The following is a 23,547-nucleotide window of genomic DNA, read 5'->3' on the forward strand; positions in this document are numbered from 1 at the left end:
AAATATGTTTATATAAAAAAAATAACTACAATATAGTTGTTCCTATGGAAGCCTGTTTCTGCCACTGTAAAATAGATTTTTGCATCTTTCTTACATTTTTTAATAAAAGGGTACATTTTCACAGAGTTGTGATATATAAACTTGTAATTGTAAAGCAATATTAGAATTTTTGCTCAGTATTGGACTTTATAATTCACAATTACGTGTTTTTATCTCACAGTTCTGAGAAAACAAGTCAGAATTGTGGGATATGAACTTGCAAATTGCAAGAAGAGAGTCAGAATTGCTTTATATCAAAAGTCACAATTGTGACTTTTTTTCACATTTGTGAGTTTATTCAGCAAATCTGACTTTATAACTCACAATTGCTTATTTAAATCTGCCAGTTCTGGCAATATAACTCACAATTGTAAAAAGAATTATTAAAATTGTTTTTTTGGTTGTGTGTTTTTCTCAGTATTAGACTTTATGACTCACAATTGCGTGTTTTTTATTTCACAGTTCTGAGAAAACAAATCATAATTATGGGATGTGAACTTGCAAATTGCAAGAAAAAAGTCGGAATTGCTTTATATCTCATAATTGTGACTTTTTTTCACATTTGTGAGTTTATTCAGCAAATCTGACTTTATAACTTGCAATTGCTTTTTTATATCTGCCATTTCTGGCAATATAACTCACAATTGCAAGTTTATGTCCCACAGCTCTGGGAAAAAATTACAGAATTTTGAGATAAAAACTCACAATTATCTTATTTATTACTACGTTATTTTATTTTATTTATTTTATTTTGTGCAGGAAACATGCTTCTATACTTCCTACTCATTTTCAAGGGAAAATAAGGCTAAAAAGACACATGCAGTGGCAGACAGTGGTCGTTCACAGAGAGAGAGCAGTGCTTTCTAGACGTCATCTGGTCATTATGTGTAAAAAAGATGGCTTTTGAAATATAATGTTGCTTAGCTATAATTGCCTGTTTTATCCTCACAAATTTCAACTTTGCTTTTCACGTTTATTTGATTGGCTCATTTAACTGGATTTGTGCAGCCACCGTATTGAGCCTCACACTTTCTCCCATTGAGATTTCTACAAATAGTCCATTTCTTCCTCCTCTACTGTGTCTACTTTGACTCACCAGCCCTCTGACCTTCATCCAGCTTTTTCCTCTGTCTTGCGCTGATATCACTTCCTTTGAGACCTTATTTAGCCGAGTGTGTCATTGTTTTGATCTTGCAAGTGTCACCTTGTGTGGTATTGGATGACAAAAACACAGCTGACATCATTGCTGTCCCTGCTTACATTACAATAGCAAACATCACCGACTTTACCGGCATGCCTTAAAATCACCCAGGTCAAATCCAGCTGCCCATTCACATATCATCTGATGAAAAACAGATCTACTTATTAATATGAAACCCTCAGTGTCCAGCTAATGTACAATTGTGGGTTTTTTTCCCAGAAGGCATTATTAGATTATGCAGTTGAAAACTGCTCTTGCACGCTAGCGTATATGAACACTTTTCCTGTTAACTGTGAGAAAGACAAATCAGAAGTGATGTTGTGGTGGGTTTATGAGGAGAGTAAACCTTATCACTGTCTGCTCTGAGCATCCTAACACCAGCACTGCCCAGGGCTACATTAGCTGGCGGGCCGAACCCCACGATACTACTTCCTGCCGTACGATCTCAACCTGGACCTGATGCTCAGATCTAATGGAGCTAATGTGGATGGATTTCAGCTTGTATCTCTGCCATCTCACTTGCATCTCTCTCATCCCTCTGTTTTTCCATCTCTCAGTCTATCTCAGTCCCATCTCCATCAGTGTCTGTGTGTGTGTATGTACATGTGTGTGCGAGTGGAGTGCAGACTGGCGCCAGTCTGTCTCCTTGGGTCCACTCCACCTACTCTGCTGATGCAGTCAGCCAACACATCTCAGCCGTCCCCTGGGAAAGAGGAAGAGAGGAAAAGAGGGAGGGAAAAGAGACGGCACACCTGCATCAGAGCATCCTCCCCCCCAACTCTTTTCTTTTACAAACACTTTTGGACTGTGTTTTTGTCATGTGGAGTGTTTGATCTCACTAAGAACATGAGTCTCCATCCCAATGATCAGGCTTTGATGTTCTGGTTTTCTTATACACAAAGATTAATGTAAATGTTAAAGAAGAAGTCCACTTCCAAAACGAAGATTCACATATAATGTACTCACCCCATTGTCATCCAAGATGTTCATGTCTTTCTTTCTTCAGTCGTAAGAAATTTAGTTTTTTTGAGGAAAACATTTCAGCATTTTTCTTCATATAATGGACGAATGTGGTGCCCTGATTTTGAACTTCCAAAATGCAGTTTAAATAAGGCTTCAAACGATCCCAAATGCGGTTGTAAACGATGATTCTGAAGTTGAGGGAGAACTCATGAGATGGGAGTTTTTTGACATACCCTAACTGTCATGAACCGGAGCAAAAACAGTCCAGGCAGAGTAAGAGAGGACAAGCATTTGACATTAAAAAGTATATAAATTGCATTATTTTTATGAAAATAACCGATCGTTTTGCTAGATAAGACCCTTCTTTCTCGGCTGGGGTCGTTTACAGCCGCATTTGGGATTGTTTGAAGCCGTATTTAAACTGCATTTTGGAAGTTCAAAATCGGGGCACCATAGCAGTCCATTATATGGAGAAAAATCCTGAAATGTTTTCCTCAAAAAACATAATTTCTTTACGACTGAAGAAAGAAAGACATGAACACCTTGGATGACAAGGGGGTGAGTACATTATATGTGAATCAGCTGCAGTTTTGAACCGATTAGCCATTAAGAGTCCCTGCATTATCCTTTCTTCTTGTGCATTTGTCTTACGTGGACGACCAGCCTGTTAGGGGGACTCGAACAAATTAGTGCCTTTGTAAACCTGCAATATTCAAGAAATCACAGATTTGAAGTGACCAGCTATTCTTGTAATGGCTGAAATGGTCATCCCTTTCGTTTTTATCTGGACTACCTCCTGTCGCAGGGTTTCATTCACCTTAAAGTGGCCCACCATCTTGCAGTCTCAGTGAAAATTGTAGGAATGCTGCCAGTTAAATAACGTTTTTCATATAATTAAGGAAATTAGTACTAGGTGCCAGATTATCTTTGGAAGTATCTGTAAGTGTTCTCTAAGGTTGTTTTCTCTAAGTTCTTTTTCAAATATCTCATTTAAGTTTTTATACTGTTCTGCAGAATACAATTCATTTATGAAATATGGTTAAAAAATGCCCTTTTACTCCACACATACATGTGTGTATTTAAGAAAAATATATATAATATAAATTATATGAATATACATATACATGCATATACATGTAAATATTTTTTAAATATATACTGTATGTGTGTGTCTTTATATACACATAGCACACACATACATTATATAAACATTTTTTTATTTTGGATGCGATTAATCACTGCCCAGCACTGAATGCAAATGCTTGCACCACTAATGATGGCTTCCAAACAAGTTATCCAAAGCCATTCTGTTATTGCTCAGGAAAACAGGTAGTCCCGACTCAAAATCTCACCAAAAGCTGACACATCAAACTGCTCAAACAAGCAAAATATTTTGAAAGCACCATAAGGATGCAATGTTTACACTCTTTGGGGAAATTATCCTACGAATAGGTTACTTATAATTTCTTTGCACCAGATAGCAAAAGGTATTTCAACATTACCGTCACATAAACAGCAGAGTAGCTTTTACCTCAAATAAGTAAATGTGCACAATGGGAATTATGACCACACCGTCTGTGCCCTCATAATCTCAGACGTCCCAGTAGACCAGAGGGTACTCAGGTGGGGAAAGTCGGCAAAACCACGGAAAACCGACACGTAAACACATACAGAAATTCACACCAGGGCACCTCTTAGACGTCACCCTGTCTGACTGTTATTACCCTCTTTTCTCTAATGCACACCTGCCTCCACCTCCTACAGTCTGCGTATGGATGTGTGTATGTGCCCTGTGTGATTTCTGCCCCTATGCCCCATGAGGGGGCATGGCGCCATGTTGGCTGGTTCATAGGGCTCATCTGCTCTATGATAATTACCCCAGACATCCCTCAGCGCAGCAGGGCAGCTACTTACCACTGCGGGGTCACACTGTGCAAACACACACACACACACACATTATATTACCACTGTTAGCCACTGCTGGATGAGGCTCGCTATATAGCCTGATCACTATACGCACACCCTCACACACTCGCACACCATTACGCTGCTGCTACAGATGGGATGAGCCACCTGGGACATGCAGCCCCGCGTTGGGGTGTTGTGGAGTATTTTACTGATGACGCATTAGTGAGTGAGAGAGGGAGATCACATGAGCCTCATTGTGTGCAGGCAGACAGGGCGTGGCCCATGTTTTTACCTTGTGTGTTTTTTTTTTTTTCTTTTTGTAAGTGTGATGTAAGATGAGTCATTTCGGATTAAAGGGTGGGTCAGTTCTTTAAGGAACTAAACACAAGATCTATGGCCATCTACTGGCCAAGGAAAGAGCACACAAAAAGTGGTTTCTGTTAGCCAGTGTTTTGAGATGTGTGTGTGTGTGTGTGTCGATAGATAGATAGATAGATAGATAGATAGATAGATGCATACAAATATATATAAAATATATATATTAACTACATATATTGTGCATAAGAAACATTTCTTATTATCAGTTTAATTAGTTGCTGCTTATTTAATTAATTTATTTTTTGTGTGTGTGGAAACCGTGATGCTTTTTTTTTTTTTTTTTTTTTTTTTTTACATTATTTAATGAAGAGAAGGTTCAAAAGAAATTTTTGGCTTGTATAAAAGGTAATTGGGCCTTTTTTCTCAGAATTGCGTGATACAGTTGAATTGTGAGATCAAATTTCACAGAATTTGAACTGTGAGATAAAAATTTGCAATTGCGAGTTGTGAGAAATAAACTTGCAACTCTAGCTTTTTTTCTCAGAATTGCAAGATTTAAACTCACAGTTGTGAGTTATAAAGTCATTTATATTGCAAGACATAAACTCACAATTCTGAGACAAGAAATCTGACTTTTTTTCTCAGAATTGTGAGTTTATATCTCGCTATTTTGAGTTTTTTTTCCCTCAGAATTGCGAGTTTATATCTTGCAATTCTGACTTTATAACACACAATTGTGGGTTAAGTCAGAATTATGAGATATAAACTCGCAATTCTGATTTCTGATTTCTCACATTCGTGAGTTTATATCACGCAAATCTGAAAAAAAAAAAAGTCAAAATTGTGAGATAAAAAGTTGCAATAGTCTTTTTTATTCAGTGGTAGAACACATGCTTCTATAAGCTTGATTAGTTAAATCTACAGGCGTTTACAGCTCAAGTGATTGACTCAAAAAGTTCCATGAGGCAAGAAACACATTTCAAATCACATACTTCTGAGTGGTTCTGCACCATTGAGATGAATGAGAATGCTAACGGATAGGTTTCTCCATGTATTATAGACCACTTTGAATATAAGTGCTATTAGGTAATAGTAGGGATTTTGGATTCGAGCATTTTCTGTTTTTTCAATTTCAGTGCTTTTATGTGCGTATGCCTGCGATTGCATGGTTGTAAGCGCTCCAGGCTCTTCAAGTTGATTCGTAATGAGAATCTGTGCTGTTGACCCTCTGCCTGTTCTCTCTGTCTGTAGATGTTGCTTCTTATAGCATCACTATAGACACTATAGGGAAATCTCATCTCTTCCCACACACAGCCAATGACAGGGGCCGCACTAGCCACCTGCACACTGCTGGAGCCATCCGGTAACCAATTATCTGAAGATTACTGTTTTCATGTTTGTTCGAATTTCCTTGCGCTTGTTTGTTTGTTTTTCATTTATTTAGTGCCCATTCATTTCCATGCATTTGCATATGGGCCTCAGTTGTTAGATGTCCGTAAACCTTAGTGCACACTACAAGACAGAACACTGTCACACTTTCATGTTTATAGTCTGCAACAAGAAGCCCCAGATCATAATGTGCGCCGTGTACACGTGTGAGTCACGCTCTTATAGGAGAAGTCCACTTCCAAAACAAAGATTCACATATAATGTACTCACCCCCTTGTCATCCAACTGCAATTTCATAGAGATTAACTGTAATGCACAATGAAAAAACATGATTTTTGAAAATGGTTAAAAATGGATTTATCTGATTTTGCAAATAAACTCTTCATATGTGTGCCTGAATAATAGGGCAAGATTGTGGAAGATGCTGCCCTGTAAAAACTGTGCTTTTACTGCTAAATTTTGGCAAATTTAGAGATGGATTTAACATGTACAAGACAATTCATCATCAGATATATAATTGAGCAAAATAAATTATTTTTTATTTTATTTAATTTTATGTTTTGTTTTGTTTTATTTTATTTTGACAGTTTAATTGAGGAACAGAACGATTAAAAAATTAAAAAACAGAATCTATGTTTTTAATTGAAATTATGTTGTAGTGGCAGTAGACTAATTATACAGATTAAATGATTCCCCAATTTGGCCTATGGGTTATGTTGAATAATGATGTTTTAAATTTGCATCTAATTCATGGAATTCCAAAATAATTACTTCATGAATTATAATAATGATACAAATGCAAATAATACAAATGCCAGCAACAACTAGGGACATCTTACCTCAAAGGTCTTGCTTTTAATGTTCACGAAATAAAATCTGTCTCTATTATTATTTTTTGTTTTAGATCATTTAATTTCAGAATGTTCAGATAAATCTTATTTTTGATGTTCAGATTAGGTTTGATGTTCAGATTAGGTATAGATTATTATGAACTAAAACTATAACTAAAACAAACAAACAAACAAAAAACTTTATTTCAACTAGTTGCAAAGGCAAAAATTCACATTTTCTTTAAAGGGAACCCTGGGTATTAAAGCTAGTATGGCTTAATATAACATAAATAATGTCTTTTGCTAAAATTTGTAGTGTAAAACCCATGTAACCCTTGCATTATTTTAAAAATCCACATTGTTTTATACAGGTTTTGGTCTATGGGGGTGCCATTATTTCGATGACGCGAAATGACTGCACTCGTTGAGCTGCCGTCACTACCTTTTGCTATTTTTACCGCAACGCAACTCGGAATAAACAACTCAGAAAACAAAATGCTGATACGGTGCCACATTTTGCGGCTTTTGGTTGTAATATTCAATCGAAGGGCAACAAGAGAAGCGATGTAAATCTTCACTGCTTTCCTAGCGATAAAAAAAGATTAGAAAAGAATGGAAAGATGCCTGTGGATAAATAAAACTTCCTAAAGATCCGTATCTTTGTTCTCTCCACTTTAGCCTTGATGCCTTTGACGCTTTTAGTAGACTACAGCTACTAAAAGCACTTACAAACGGCAGAGACAAGAAACGCTAGATGTAATCATGCCGACATTGTCATGATGCCGCAGACACTGAACACGCGAATTTCACTCGATTTTAGGGGGTGTTTAGACTCCTTGTGGGAAAAAACAGTGCACTATGTTACTGCTAGGTGCAGCCACCTGTAAGCTCTTTCAGTGGCTGTGGTCATCATATCAGTATTTTATTTTTCAAGTTGTGTTGCGGTAAAAATAGCAACAGGTAGTGCCAGTAGCTTACCAAGTGCAACCATTTTACATCATCAAAATAATGGCGCCCCCATAGTACAAAATATGTATAAAACGATGTGGATTTTTTTAAAATAACGTAAATCAGTCTATTACACATTTCAGTAAGAGACATCATTTACGTTATATTTAGCCATACAAGTCTTTACAATTAAAATGAAAACAGAAAATCTCATGCAAAAAATTAACAAAAACTTGACATCAACTCTTTCATTGCTGTGTGAATAAGTGTGTGTGAGATCAAAGGGATCAGCCAGGGATGAGATGATCTTGCAGTCTACATAGTCTGTGATTACTTGTGTAAAGTATGTACCATAACGCCGGCAACGTGACAGCAAATGAAACTGTGAGTGTCTAAAAGTGGGCAGAGCAGCAAGTTTCTGTCTTACAATATGTGCTAAGCTTAAAGTAAAATAAAAAGACCTGTCCTTTATGTCAGGTTGTGTTTGTACCGACCAGCACAGCATTAATGTGCCCTATGCAGAACTGCCGTATTGATTAACCACTTACCGTTTAGCCTTTATAGCTCCTATAGCCTTTGGTGCAACTTTCTGTATTTTGTTCAATAGTTACGAGTACCAAATCTCTCCAGCGCCCCTGTACGCGGGCCGCTTAATCTCAAAGCTAATCTGAACACCGACACACCCGGGATATCCGTATCTTCTCTCCGTTTAGTTTTTAAGACAGGCCAACGTGTGGCAGTGCATCTGAATGTGCCGTTTGACGTTCCAATGTTCTAGTATTATCCTCCCAATATCACCCCAGAGGTGCCCGGACGTTCTTTTTGGCGGGCAGCAGTCGTAAAGAGCGCTAGGTTGGAATATATTAGCCTGAGAGTTTGTCTCTTTCTCTCTCTCATGGGTGTACGTTTATGATCTGAGCTGTAATGAGTGGATGATTTACGAGCTGTGAAGGCAGTATGATGGCCATGGCTCTTAGCGCTAATATTACACGTGTCCCCCTGCGCTTGTGAAGAGCACTGCATCTCAGACTAGAAAACACGTGTGTCTTTGTGTGTGTCAGTGCTCATAGTGCACGCACTTGGCGTGTTCAGCCATGATGCCACTTAATAGACAAGCTTGTGCTATTCTGCAGAATTCATAAACACTTGAGCTTAAATGCAGCTATGCATTTCAATCTAGTGAGGGTAATAGATCACGATAGAATCCGATTTAATCTGTCACTGCTTATTAAAGACAGTAAACCCCTATAGGCTCACTTAGCATCAGTAAAATAAAACTCTGTACTGCAATTAATATTAGAAGCCTCCTGCAATTCGTTTTTGTACCGGTGCCTTTTTGAATAAGACTAAAATCTAGTAGATGGAAAAAAAAAAAAAAAAAAAAGTGTAAGTGTAGTATTTATTTTAAAAAATGTTTCACCCTGGAATGAGCTAGTAAACTTTAGAGGTAATCAGAATGAAACGACAAGTAGCAGTAGAAAAACTGAAATAGGGTTTTCTTGTAATATGTACTCCAATAATATTTTTTTACAGTCTAGGTTAGTAAACCTAGTTTGTAAATAATGTTTGAGCCACTTAATTTTTTAAATTACATTGGAATATTAAATCAAATAACCATTTTACATGATTCCTCTTGCAGTGCAAGAGATTGTGTGCAACCACAGACTTGTTATTGAAAATGTTTGCCACTGAAAATGTTACATTCATTGATCTTGTATATTTTAATGCGTTTTGTATTATTGTAAATTCTGCTGATTTGTGGTCAAGATTGTTCTATCTGGCTAATAAAAGCAAAAATGAATTCTGAGCCACTTAATTTTTTAAATTACATTGGAATATTAAATCAAATAACCATTTTACATGATTCCTCTTGCAGTGCAAGAGATTGTGTGCAACCACAGACTTATTGAAAATGTTTGCCACTGAAAATGTTACATTCATTGATCTTGTACATTTTAATGCGTTTTGTATAATTGTAAATTCTGCTGATTTGTGGTCAAGATTGTTCTAGCTGGCTAATAATAGCAAAAATGAATTTTGATAGTCTTCAGCATTAATAAAACTAAAAAATACAAACTAATCAGTAATGTTTCCATCAAATGCCATTGTTTTGTTTTGTTTTGTTTTGTTTTGTTTTGTTTTGTTTTGTTTTGTTTTGTTTTGTTTTATGCAAAAGTGCTTTTGAGAATTTACATTGAAATTTACAAATTTCCAGGTCGTTGTAGGTTATTTTTTTGAAGAGATTAAGAAAAAAAGCAAATCGAGAAAAAGCAAATTAACACCAAAACACCATTAACATTTTAATAATTTATTGATAAACTAGTGCTTTCTTTTTTTCCGATTTAACAGATGAAGTCGACGACACTGACTCGTCATCTCTGCAGTAGTGGATGCACATGTATGCACGTTTCATAAGGATTGCATAATCTGAAAATATTTGTTTTCCATTTGAGTTGCTTCAGTTGAAAAGTAGACATTTCACTTTCTATAGATAAAGTATATTTTTCATGTCTGTAAGGCAAGTATACACAGAGTTTTTTTTTTTTTAAGTTTAGGTCTGTCATGGGCAGTCATGGCCTAATGGTTGGAGAGTCGGGCTTATAACCCGAAGGTCGCTGGTTCGATTCCCGCACCAGCAGGAATGGAAGGTGGGGATTGTGAATAAACAGTGTTCTTTCCACCTTCAATACCATTTGGTGCCTTGCTCAAGGGTGCCTTGTATACCTGAAGTGCCCTTGAGCAAAGCACCAAACCCCCAATTGCTCCCCGAGTGCTGGAGCAATGGCTGCCCACTGCTCCAGGGGTGTGTTCACAGTGTGTGTGTGTGTTCACTTCTCACTGCTGTGTGTGTGCGCTTGTGATGGGTTAAATGCAGAGGACCAATTTTGAGTATGGGTCACCTTACTTGACAATACATTGTCACTTTTACTTTTTCATTATTTTATAAAAGCACAATGTTTTGTAGTTATTGTGAGTGCACACAAATAAACATTTTTATTACAGATTTATTACTCTTATCTGTATGACCAAAAATGACTGCGCCGGCACCTCCATCTGTCATGCAGTGAGCACGCTACTATTCAGCTACTGTTAAACTAGTGCGCTTGTTTCTAGGTTAACGTTAGATTGATCAGCCATGTAAAGTTGCTACTACTTACATATTTCAGATGATAAGCTATATTTGAGGTTGATGAATGATAGACGAGCATTTGGATGTCCTGCCCGATGTACTGCATTACCACATAGACCAGCCGTTAACGATCTGTCCGTCATAGACTGCATGACTTCGCCACTTCCAGTGAGATTATTATTATTTTTTCTGTAATTTAGGCTGGCTTAGGAAAACACCCAGGAAATCACGATCGCTGTTGCTGAATAAACAGAAGATTTAACTGTTTTCATTGATTTAACGTGACTAATAAACACTAATAAATGTAACTAGTAAACCACTACAACAATGTATGGTTTATCTGAGTTCTTCTTATCATCATTTTCCTTATCATGCAGTATATAATAATGCAGTGCCTTTGTCAGTGCTTAGAATACTATGCCTTATTCTGTGTAAAAAGCCACATCATCTCACAGAAGGATTTATTTCAAACACTCGACTGATGTTATGAAATGTGTTATGAAATCAAGTGTGTAATTTTCACGTGCTTTCAGATGTAGTACCGTTTACTACACAGAGTCATAGTTCACTGAGAAGGTACTCAAACAGCTGTCATAATCACAGTACGATTTCATTATCGTGTGATTAAATTGTCTGCAATAATAAACACAATATAGTGTAGTTTGTAAGTGAACTACGGCTCTGTGTACTAAATGCTGCTACATCTGAAAGCACGTGCTGGAGAGTTACTATTGATTACACAATCGCCTTCGATTAATCGTGCAGCCCTATTTTTAGTATTTTCATTTTCACTGTGAAACAGAACACACGACAGGAGAGCCATCTGACAACGTCTATTGTTCTCCATTTGTTTTTCTTCTCTATTTACAGCTGATCTCGCAAATCTCCGTGAGAGTCACTGTAAAATCGTTCCTACAATCAACAAGTGTGTTTCAGGTTGAATTATTGAATTTCACATTCAGAGGATTATCGGTTAAAAATCGGTTTTACTGTCTTCATGTCTGTGGTCTCCCATGGTTTTAAACTCTGTTAAGAATTAAAAATCGTCTAGTGTCTGGCCAACCTAAGCAAGTAATAACATTTTGGTTGACCAAGCCTCTTCTTGTCGACTAATGATATGTCGACTATTAGGGGGCAGAGCAACTCCTTGTCAACCACCAGCATGACTTGTATCTTCTATGATTAACCAACACCAAATACAGTGTCTACCCTCATGCCTAAATTGGCTAATTTGGACCCCGGCTCCTAGATTAATTCGGCTATCTCTGATCCTCCACATGCATTCAACGCTCTTCACCATTTAGAGAATCACACAGTGAATTCGCACGCCAAAAACCCCTCATTTCAAACATACCATCGCACATGGACAGCTCGACCACAAAGCAAGTGAGGTTGCTTAGTAACTGTGCCATCCAGTGCTATTCTCCAGTCTGATTCATGTCCCAAATGATAGATCAATCACAGGAGGGCCACTCCACTCCCTCTACCTCTCACATTACGCCGAGAGAAAAATCGAGAGAAAAGAAACGGTATCAAATGTAAAACAATAAACGCATTAGAAGTGGGATCGCTTGTTTGAGCAATAATTACACAATATGGGCCTACGTCCAAAGTCAAAAGAGCCTGCGCAGATCTGAGAGCATCGGCGTTGTGATGAAATGTAATATCCGTATATGTAATAGATCCCCTTTTTTTCTTCAACTGTTTTTGTCAGCTGGATAAGAGAAGAATCGTGGCACTTGACAGCTTCGTGCTCATATTTGAAACCATTTAACCTTCACAACATTAAGCAGATGACAGCCAGTGCTCTTAGAAGAATAGGGGAGGGCGACAAACGGAGACGGGAAGAGTCAGAGAGACAGGAGCCACTGCGATGACCTCTACGCTTGATTGATTTGAGAATATAGACAAGATGTCCCGCTCCGTATGAAAGCTAGCAATTTTCCCCCTCGTCTAGTTCCCCTTCAGAGGGAAGCCGACAGCCGCGGCGGCATCAAAGGCCCCGTCGTGTTCCTGCTAACGGAGTTGAAAAGCGCCGCGATGGGGAATGACACCTCGGTGCGGGCCGGGCTAACAGCACACACACGCATGAAAATAGAGATACGAGCGCTAGTCAGCGATAGCCCTGTCCGCTCGAGTTTGAACTTTGGCGTTCTTTTCTCAAGTTACGAAAACTTTCATTTTTAAAGTCTGTGACCTTGAGCTTCAGGCATTGACCTTTTCTCTATATGGAAAGAGAGACGAAGAGCAACAGCTCGCAGTGTGTGGGGAGGCCTAGGTGTTTGGTGGGCAGCTCAATTGTTAAGCCGTGTGTGTGGAGGTTATTGTCCGCCGGCCTGTTTTTTTTACTTTCCCCCTCAGACACACAGCGAGATAAATGTGTTTTGGAACGGGGGGCATTGTACCACATCCACCAGCACAGGGAGGCATGGGGCACTATCATTTAGATAAAACAAATTACCAACAGCCACAACGAGAGAGAGAGAGAGAGAGAGAATGATAGAGGGGAGAACATACATTGCAGCGAAGATAGAAAAACGCCCAGCAGGTTCGAGATTCACCAGGCTCTCTCTCTCTCTATCACATAGAGGGGCAACACACAAAGCTATTTTCTCTGGCCAATAGCGGCGCAGCGGCGCGGGAAAGGCGAGCAGTAAATTCCCGCTGGGTAATTAAAATCAATAGCCACGACTCGCTCAGTAGCCAACAAGGTCAAACGCTGGAGAGGAACCGGGATAATGCCCAAACAGATAAATAAAAAAATAAAGTGAGGTGTCATGCTGTTTCATTAACCCTGCGTGGGGAGAGGTGTGTGAGCGCGTGTGTGTGAGCGGGCTAATGTCTGCTTGGCGGGGTAGTCGGGGTGCACGGCAAACAGCCGTGGGTCCTGAACCTAACCCCACTCAAACGCAGGCCAAATACTGCAGCGAGCACAGCTGACCCTGGGCATGGGGCTCACGCATGTACACACATACATACTGTATACACATGTATGTATATTAGTAAAATATATTTGCAATGAGAAAGTATTTAGCTGTTTTAGGACCATTTTATTGTTATGTTTCATTTATTCTTGTGACATAAGTGTTATTTAAATTGGGAAATATGTACACTATCATTCAGAATGTATTTGGAAATTTCTTATGCTCACCAAGGCTGTAAAACACTGTAAAAACATTTAATGAATTATTATTATTAATAACGTTTAATATATTCTAAACTTTATTCTCAGTGTCAGATGATCCTTCAGAAATCATTCTAATATGTTGATTTGGTGCTCAAGGAACATTTCAAATTATTATCATTGTTATTATTATTATTATTATTATTATTATTATTATTATTTAATTCTCAAGGTTTCTTTGAATAGAAAATCTAAAACAAATTTATTGAACTGTTTTCATTCAAAAAATAAAGTGAGAGATAAAAAAATATATTATTTTATTTTATTTTATTTTAGTTCTTTTATTTTTAATTCATATGAATGAATGAATTTGTTTATTAGTTTTAGACTGATTATCAATATCATTAATTTATTTTAATATTAAAATAGTGATGCAGATTAATGCAGAATTATAAATATTTCTTATTCATTTTATATCATAGCTTTTTTTAATATTAAAATGTTTAAAATCCTAAAATTTCTATTTCAAAATAGCTTCAGGCTTTTGCATTTTTTCAATATAATGCAGGATTTATTTTATTTTATTTTATTTTATTTTATTATTTTATTTCATTTTGTTTTATTTTGTTTTATTTTGTTTCATTTTACATCTTAGCTTTTCTTAATATTAAAATGCTTTTGCATTTTTGTGATATAATGCAGGATTTATTTTATTTTATTATTTTATTTTATTTTATTTTATTTTATTTTATTTTATTTTATTTTATTTTATTTCATTTCATTTCATTTTGTTTTGTTTTGTTTTGTTTCATTTTACATCTTAGCTTTTCTTAATATTAAAATGTTTGAAATCTTCTATTGTTTTGAAAACTTCTATTACCAGGTTTATTTAGGTTTTTATTTTATTTTTAATTTGTATGAATGAATAAATTTCAGAACGTAGTAGCTTTAGACTAATGGTGATCAATGTCATTAATTTATTTTAATATTATAATAGTGATAAGTGATAGTATTCATTTTACATCATAACTTTTCTTATATAATATAATACAACATTTTATTTAATTTTATTTAATTTTATTATTTAATTTTATTTAATTTTATTTAATTTTATTTAATTTAATTTTGTTTTGTTTTGTTTCATTTTACATCTTAGCTTTTCTTAATATTAAAATGCTTTTGCATTTTTGTGATATAATGCAGGATTTATTTTATTTTATTATTTTATTTTATTTTATTTTATTTCATTTCATTTCATTTTGTTTTGTTTTGTTTTGTTTCATTTTACATCTTAGCTTTTCTTAATATTAAAATGTTTGAAATCTTCTATTGTTTTGAAAACTTCTATTACCAGGTTTATTTAGGTTTTTATTTTATTTTTAATTTGTATGAATGAATGAATTTCAGAACGTAGTAGCTTTAGACTAATGGTGATCAATGTCATTAATTTATTTTAATATTATAATAGTGATAAGTGATAGTATTCATTTTACATCATAACTTTTCTTATATAGTATCAGCTTATGAATTAATGAATATTACAATGTTTCAGTAGCTTGATGGTGATCAATGTCATGTTTAATATTAAAATACATAGATTAGTGCAGAATCAGAAATATTTTTCAAATTTTTTTTACACCTTAACATCTTAATATTAAAATGTTTAAAACACAAAATCTTAAATCACCAGATTTGAATGGCAATTTTTTTATTTTAATTTGTTATTTTGTCAGAATGTTTTAGTAAATTTCTGAACAGTAGTATATATCTCATGGTATTTACTGAACATTTTTAATTAAAAGAAAATATTGATTTTCAAAATTGCAGTTAAAAATAACAGGAATAGTACCAGTAGAATGCATTATGGTAATTAGAAAAAGTGGATAAAATATGCCTAATTGCCTTAAAATAATAAGAAGAATAATCATTAAAAAAAATATTTGAATGGTCCTAAATGTAGGCCTTGTTTTGTGTTTGTGCACCAATTTAATTAATTTATTTGTTTATTATAATTTGTTTAAATGTATTTTAAACAAATAAATGTATTTTTACATTTTGGGGATCCAAACAGCCTTAGTGAGATTAACACATAAATGTAGGTTTAGCTGTGTGTTAAAATAAATAAAGTATCTAACTAATAATTGCTTCTAATATTTAATAAGGTTTGAGGTAAACATTGTGTCTGAGTGGAATGGGTGTGTGTTAAGATGTAAGTAACAGACAGTAACAGTGAAGAGTCATGAGTTTGTTTGTGGCATAGTATATTTGTCGCCAAGCCTGACGTGCATTAGAGATTATTTAATGTGTCAGTGAGTGCGTGTTAGCAGTAGAATGTAGTTTGGACCAAGCAGGCACCTGTCCTCTGTGTTAACACTCTTTTGAGACCCGTAGAGATGGCAGTGTCGTAGAAGTCCCCCAGAGGATTTCTCAGCTTGATCGTTCATTTGCTGTCTTTTCCTCCACAGAGAAAAACTAATTCACTTTCATTTCAGCTCAGCGGTTCACTTTGTTCAGGTAGCAGAGGAGTCTGGGAATGAGTGTGTGTGTATGAATGATGCTCTGTTATGTCGCCATGCGCTGTATGTGGCTGTTTCATATCTGCATAGTTCTACATACAGTATAGCTTTATTTCTCACGGGGTTCCTAATGAACATGAGAGTGGAGCACGCTCTTTTAAACGGCCAATCACAATGCTGCACCCGAGGGGCTCGCTAATACAGGAAACAAGCTAAGCAATGCATGTTGTATGTAGATTGCTGTAAACTGCCTACCTAGACAGCATTTGGAACAGGACGATGATTCCCTAAAATGATATTTACATACCTAGCTCACTTTCGAAAACCAGCCGTATACTGTACCTGTAAGATTTAGTTTCTATTTTGCATGTACTACATTTATTTTATTTTATTTTATTTTATTTAAATGATTGAATGAATTTCAGGAAGTTAGTTTTAGATTGATAGTAATCAGTGTCATTATTTTAATAGTGATTTAGCTTAATGCCGATTCATAATTGTTTCTTATTCATTTTATCTTAATATTAAAATGTTTGAAATCCTAAGACTTATCTTAGCAGGTTCAAAGGATTTTGAAACTCATATTTTCAAAATATTCCCCGGTTTTTGCCTTTTCCCCCCCTAATATTTCAAATTTTATTTTATTTCAAATTTTATTTTATTTTATTTTATTTTATTTTAATATACTTTAATATAGTTTAAAATATTTTATTTTAAAATTTCTTAATCATTTTACATCATAACTTTTCTTAAAATTAAAATGTTTGTAACCCTAAAACATATCTTACCAGGTTTAAATAGAATGTGATTTTGAAACTCATATTTTCAAAAAAGACCCGGCTTTTTTTTTTTTTTTTTTTTTTTTGTAATATAATGCAACATTAATTTAATTTAATTTAATTTTTTTATTTTATTTTAATATTTCAATTCCATTTACATCAACTTTTCTTAATATTAAAATGTTTGAAACCCTAAATCTTAATTAACAGTACAAAATTACATTACATCATAACCTTTTTTAAAAAATAAAATGTTTGAAGCCCTAAAACTTAAAATCATTTTTTAATCATTTTTTTTTGTGCATTGTTATAAAAAATATTTTATTTTATTTATTTTATTTTTTTTTTTCGTTGCAAATCTTTTTTTTTTTTTTTTTTTTGCATTTTTGCATTTTTGCATTTTTATATCAAAATGCAACATTTTATTACCTATGTTTTTTATATTTTATTTTATGTATTACTTTTATATTAGATTTTTTTTTGTTTTGTTTTATTTTATTTTACTACATTATCTTTTGCGTTGCAAATCATAATATTATTTTATGAATGAACGGATTTCAGAATGTTTTAGTAGTTTTAGCTTGATGGTAATATTAAATCTTAAAATAGTGACATAAATTAGCACAGAATTAGAAATATTTTATTTTATCTTGCATTTTTATTTTAACTTTTTGTAATAAAAAAAAGAATTTCTGAAATTCTAATATTTTTAGGTTTAAATAGGATTTTGACTCTTACGTTTTGAATATAGTCTCAGGCTTTTGGATCCCACTGCATAGGTCTGTGTGTTTGTATACATTTCTGTGTATGGGTCACTAAAGATAAGGGAACAGGTGTGTGTTTATAACTTTTCAGTCGTTCAAACAAAGACACTAACCCAGTTCCATCAGTGTACAGTGTGTATGTGAGTTATTTAGTAGAAAAGAATGTGATGGAAGGACTGGAGGCTGATTTTAGAGAGCTGTTTCCTCTCTCTTATCAGTATGGCCGTGTGGAAGCTTGTGTGCTGTTCACATAGATAGCATCTCCATCTGATCTCTCTCTCTCTCTCTTCCCTGTCCCACAGTCAAGCCATCCCAGCTCTGATCTTTCCTCTCTTTCTCATCTTCTCACTATCTCCCTCCCCCTGTTATTCCCTCCATTGCCTTCCATCGTATGTTCTTTGCCTGTCCTTCACTGCTATTTGCTCATTCGCTCTCTCTCTCTTACTCTGCAGATTTACTTTCAGCAGCGCCACATAAAACTGATTAACAGCACAGTATATCATTTTATATGCAAATAACATTGCTTTCATTGTTCAGGCTGCTTATTGTGCACTGCAGAAATTTTCATTGTTTACAGTTTGCTGGTAGTGTTTGCCTTCGTCTAGATGGGTTTTTAAAGGGAGAGGCATTGGATGAGAGAGAGAGAGAGAGAGAGAGAGAGAGAGCTGACTGAATAACAGTAATCTGAGTGACTGAGTGACTGTAGGCGATGTAGAGGAGTGATCGCCCTGCAATTTTCCGGACTTTTATTTTATTTTATTTTATTTTATTTTATTTTATTTTATTTGCACTTTTCTTGGCTTCATTTCTTATAGTCTTTTTTATTACCTTCTTTTCTTTTCTTTTTTCTTTTTTATACCCTTTTCTTCACTCAGTCTCATTTCATCTAGTCTTTTCTTTTTACCTTTTCACTTCTTTTTTAATTTTTATCATTCTCATGTCATTTCATGTAATCCTTTATTATTTTATTTTATTTTATTTTATTTTATTTTATTATTTTATTTTACCCTTTTCTTGGGTTAATTTCTTATAGTCTTTTTTCTTACCTTATCTCTTTTTTTTTCTTTTCTTTTCTTTTTTTCTTTTTTATACACTTTTTCTACACTTAGTCTCACTTCATCTAGTCTTTTCTTTTTACCTTCTTTTTTAATTTTTATCATTCTCATGTCATTTCATCTAATCCTTTATTTTATTTTATTTTACACCCTTTTCCATTTAATACATATAGTCTTTTCTTTATTTATAAGAATTTTCTTAGATATATTTTCTTTTCTTTTCTTTTCTTAATCATGTTGCATAACTTTTCTTATATAAGAATAATACATATTAAATGTTTTAATTTTATTTTATTTCATACCCTTTTCTTGGCTTCATTTCTTATATTTTTTTCTTACATTTTTCTTTTTTTTTCTTTTCTTTTCTTTTATATTTATACGCTTTTCTTTCTTAATTTCACTTCATTTAGTCTTCTCACCTTTTTTACTTTCTTGTCGTTTAATTCAATTCTCTGTTTATTTAATTTTACTTATTTAATTTAATTTAATTGTTAATTTAATTTGTTATTTTTATTTTTATTTTTATTTTATTTTATTATTTTTATTTATTTTATACCCTTTTCTTCACTTCATTTCATATAGTCTTTTCTTCTTACCATATCTCTTTTATTTTATCTTCACTTAATCTCACTTCATCTAGTCTTCTCTTGTCATCTTTTGGCTTCTTATTTTATTTTATTTTATTTTATTTTATTTTATTTATTTTATTTTATTTTATTTTACACACTTCACTTCATTTAATGAGTTTTTCTCCTTGACTTCTTAATTTTTTTTATTTTGTTTATTTTATTTCTTTTTTATTTATACCCTTTTTTCACTTAATCTCACTTTATCTAGTCTTCTCATCTTTTTGCTTCTTGTCATTTAATCTAATCCTCTATTTATTTTATTTTATTTTATTTTATTTTATTTTATTTTATTTTATTTATACCCTTTTCTTCTTACCTTATCTCTTTTATTTATATTTTTTCTTTTTCTTTTTTATTAAAAACACCCAAAGAATCTTATTTACTACCTGTGACAACATGAAATGCAATTTGGAACATATTAAACTTCAGTCGTGTAAGATATTTCCTAGTGGAAAGAATATTAGGCAGGAATTAATGTAGAATGGGATTTTATTTTATCAATCAGGACTTGTTTTAATTTGTGATCGTGATGATATGGCTGGTTAAAAATATAATTTTCTTCGCCTGTGCAGCCTTAAATACATCAGCTGATAAGTATCATTACGGAGAATAATTCTTAAATATTTTGAACTTTTTATTTCTTCAGAACAACCTCACAATGAATGTTCATTGAGAAAGCAAACAAGTTGCATTTCAATATCATGTGGTCTTTCCCTCTTTGTCACAGGCAAAGACTGCCAGCCAAGAATGTGTATTACTACCGCTGCCCCGACCATCGGAGGAACTACGTGATGTCTTTCGCCTTCTGTTTCGACCGTGAGGATGACATTTACCAGTTCGCATACTGCTACCCCTACACCTACTCCCGCCTGCAGCATTACCTGGCCAGTCTTGAGCGCAGAAATCTCGATTACCTGCAGCGAGAGCAGCTGGGCCTCAGTGTGGTTAGTCACTGCATGTTTGCACACTGCGTTACTGCGCGCCTTTGTTGCGTTTCGGGTGTTTCTGTCACTTTTGTATTATGTTAGAATCTTCCTGCATCTGCTGTACACTGCACACTCATTTTCTTAAAGGGATGCATGACTGCGTGTGTGCGCGTGTGTACATGATCTGCACAGGTACTGGATCATTCACATTGCCTACAGTCCCGTCTCGCTCTTATCAAATAATTGTAGAGGAAAACTCATTAGGAATGCTCGAGAGATTAAAGCCCTCTTTTAGGGCCTTCATCACTTTCACGTTCGTCAAGGAGAGCCAGGCACGGGGAGCCACTGATGAAAGGACATTTATTGATAAGAAATATGGTGTCAATGGAAAAAAGAAATCAGTTTCACATGAAATGGGATTTGAAAGGGCAAATATATCAGGGGGAAAATAAATGGCAAAGCTGTATGTTAAAGCGATGCAAGAACAGAAATACAGACTTAAGGGTGAATCTGGTGGTTATTGATACAGCCTGTGATAAATTCACCCAGACTGCATAAAACAAGAGATCAGTTCTATATTGAATCACCAATGTTCACCAAAGCTGCATTTATTAATCAAAAACACAGTAAAACAGCAATACTGTGAAATATTGTTACATTTTTTGATTTTAATATATTTGAAAATATAAGCTACATTTTCAACAGCCATTACACCAGTCTTCTTCAGTGTCACATGATCCTTCAGAAATCATTCTAATATGCTAATGTGATGCTCAAGAAACTTTTCTTATTATTATCAGTGTTGAAAAACAGTTGTGCTGCTTAACATGTTTTTAAACTTGATACATTGTTTTCATGATTCTTTGATGAAAAGAACAGCATCTTTTTAAAAAGGAAATCTTTTGAGACATTATACATGACTTTCCTGTCTCTATTGATCAATTTAACTCATCCTTCCTGAATAAAACTATTCATTTTTTACCAAAAAAAAAAAAAAAAATCTTTCAGATAAACTTTTGAACAGGAGTATATATGTAAACTTAAAAAGCATGAATAAAAGGGTTTCAAGCGCTTTAAGGCATTTAAGCACATATGAAAAAATACATTATTTAGCAAGTTTGTAACAACCTAAATCAATTATTTAAAATGCATTTTTTGATTAATCCATAGATATTTTACCATAGAAATATGATGTTTTTTAATGGTAATGACTGTGAGCGCCAGCTGTGGTCCGATTTCCTTAAAACTTTGCATGCTTGTTCAGAATCACCTGTTGCATGTGCTCAGCGGGTTTTGTGAAGTTTTGATTTTTCCTTTAGGCTTTATAGGATTTTGGGTCAATTTGGGCAGGCCCCTTTTTAAAACGACCCTGTAATAGCTTGCCAAAGGGTATATTTCAACATTTTTTTGATAATTATTGGCCTAGAGAGTCCAGAATTGTACTGCAGTGTTTTTTTCCAGACTAGTTCGCAAAAGTAGGTTTTTTATATCTTCTCAATTATTTAACAAACGATTTGATTGATTTTGATTTGACAGCATTGGTTCTAGAGGCAAAGTTGACTGGAATGAAGAGTTCTATCGTACGATCTGAATATCGAAGTACAATTGTTTGCGCCCTTGAAAAATGCGATACCCCCCCCAGTGGCCAATTTCTTTCAAATGTCTCCGGGGCCGTGAGTCGAACAGGCCCACCGAGTTTCATTCTGATCGGCCTCCGTTAACCTTGTCTAACAGGTGCTTCAAATTAGTCAGCCAATTGCAGCCATGTTTTGTGAGATACGCAAATGTCCTTATAGACACTTGTGGCACTTCAGACCAAGACTGTGCACACCTATTTTTATGTTGACAGGACGAATGGTTGTGCAGTTATAGCCATTTTTATATTTTTTTCCCCTTATAGCACCACTAAGTGGCCAAGCTCCATGTTTTTTTTTCCCCTGTGGCCACAGATTGAGATCTAAGTGTTCTGAGTTTGGCAAAGCTATCCCATTCCATTCAGGAGTTATAGCCATTTTACTCTTTCAAATGTTTTGGCATCCCTTTGCGACGCTGAGTCGAAAGTCCAACTTCTTTTGGATAATTATTGATATTCACTCTCCAGAGAATCTTTCTGCACTGGTTTGGTTCCGATCGGGTGAAAAACCTAGGACTAGTTCGCAAAAGTAGGTTTTTCGAAAAATATAAAATTTCGAAAATTTTGCCCGCAAAGACTCCCAACCGAATCTGAGGCATGCGTTTTGTCCAGCGTGAGCCAAGGGTTCCAACGACATGAGACACTTGAGTTCTTTTGTTTGCTGTAACGCCCCGTCAGGCCGTTGGGGCAAGCCTGGGTCACGTTGTCAGTGGTGCGAGTACTACCATCCCTCCAAGTTTCAGGTCTCTACGACTTACGGTTTGGTCGGCACGATCAGTTTTACGTGGAGATCACTGATTTGTGACCATTCTAACAATTACAATAGGGTTTCATGCGTATTGCGAATTGTTTTCTTAGAAAATAACTGAAATAAAATAAGTTCAGTATTAAAATTACAAAAACTAAAACTGAAATTTTAAGCTAAATGTACATTGCCATTCAAAGTTTGGGATCAGAATTTTAATGTTTTTTTAAAATAAGTCTCTTATCAAAGAGGCTCATCTAAGTTGCATTCATTTGATAAAAAAAAAATAACAGAAAAAGAAGTATTAGGAATATTATTGCAATTTAAAATAACACTTTTCTGTTTTATTATGCCTTAAAATATCATTTATTTTTGTGATGCAAAGCTGAATTTTCCTCAGCCATTACTATGGTCTTCAATGTCACATGATCCTTCAGAAATCATTCTAATATGCTGCTTTATTATCAATGTTGTATACAGTTGTGTTTGTTTTTTTGTTTGTTTGTTTGTTGATGACCTCAAATTTTGAACAGAAGTGTATATTGTTACAAAAGATTTTAAATAAATGCTGTTCTTTATATTTTTATTCATCAAGGAATCCTGAAAAAAAAATTCCAGAAAGTATTAAGCAGCACAACTGCTTCCAACAT

At 34.6% G+C, this 23,547-nt stretch overlaps 1 protein-coding gene across 1 annotated transcript in view; it reads left to right on the forward strand.

Moving 5' to 3' along the window:
* agbl4 (AGBL carboxypeptidase 4) overlaps positions 1-23,547 on the forward strand; it is a 435,578-nt gene that overhangs the window by 208,210 nt on the left and 203,821 nt on the right. The window contains exon 5 of the mRNA XM_051117092.1: positions 20,321-20,537. Within this exon, the coding sequence (XP_050973049.1) occupies positions 20,321-20,537 (217 nt within the window). The remainder of the gene's footprint in view (positions 1-20,320; positions 20,538-23,547) is intronic.

This window comes from Labeo rohita, chromosome 8 (assembly GCF_022985175.1).
Source record: "Labeo rohita strain BAU-BD-2019 chromosome 8, IGBB_LRoh.1.0, whole genome shotgun sequence".
In the NCBI taxonomy this organism is placed as follows: domain Eukaryota; kingdom Metazoa; phylum Chordata; class Actinopteri; order Cypriniformes; family Cyprinidae; genus Labeo; species Labeo rohita.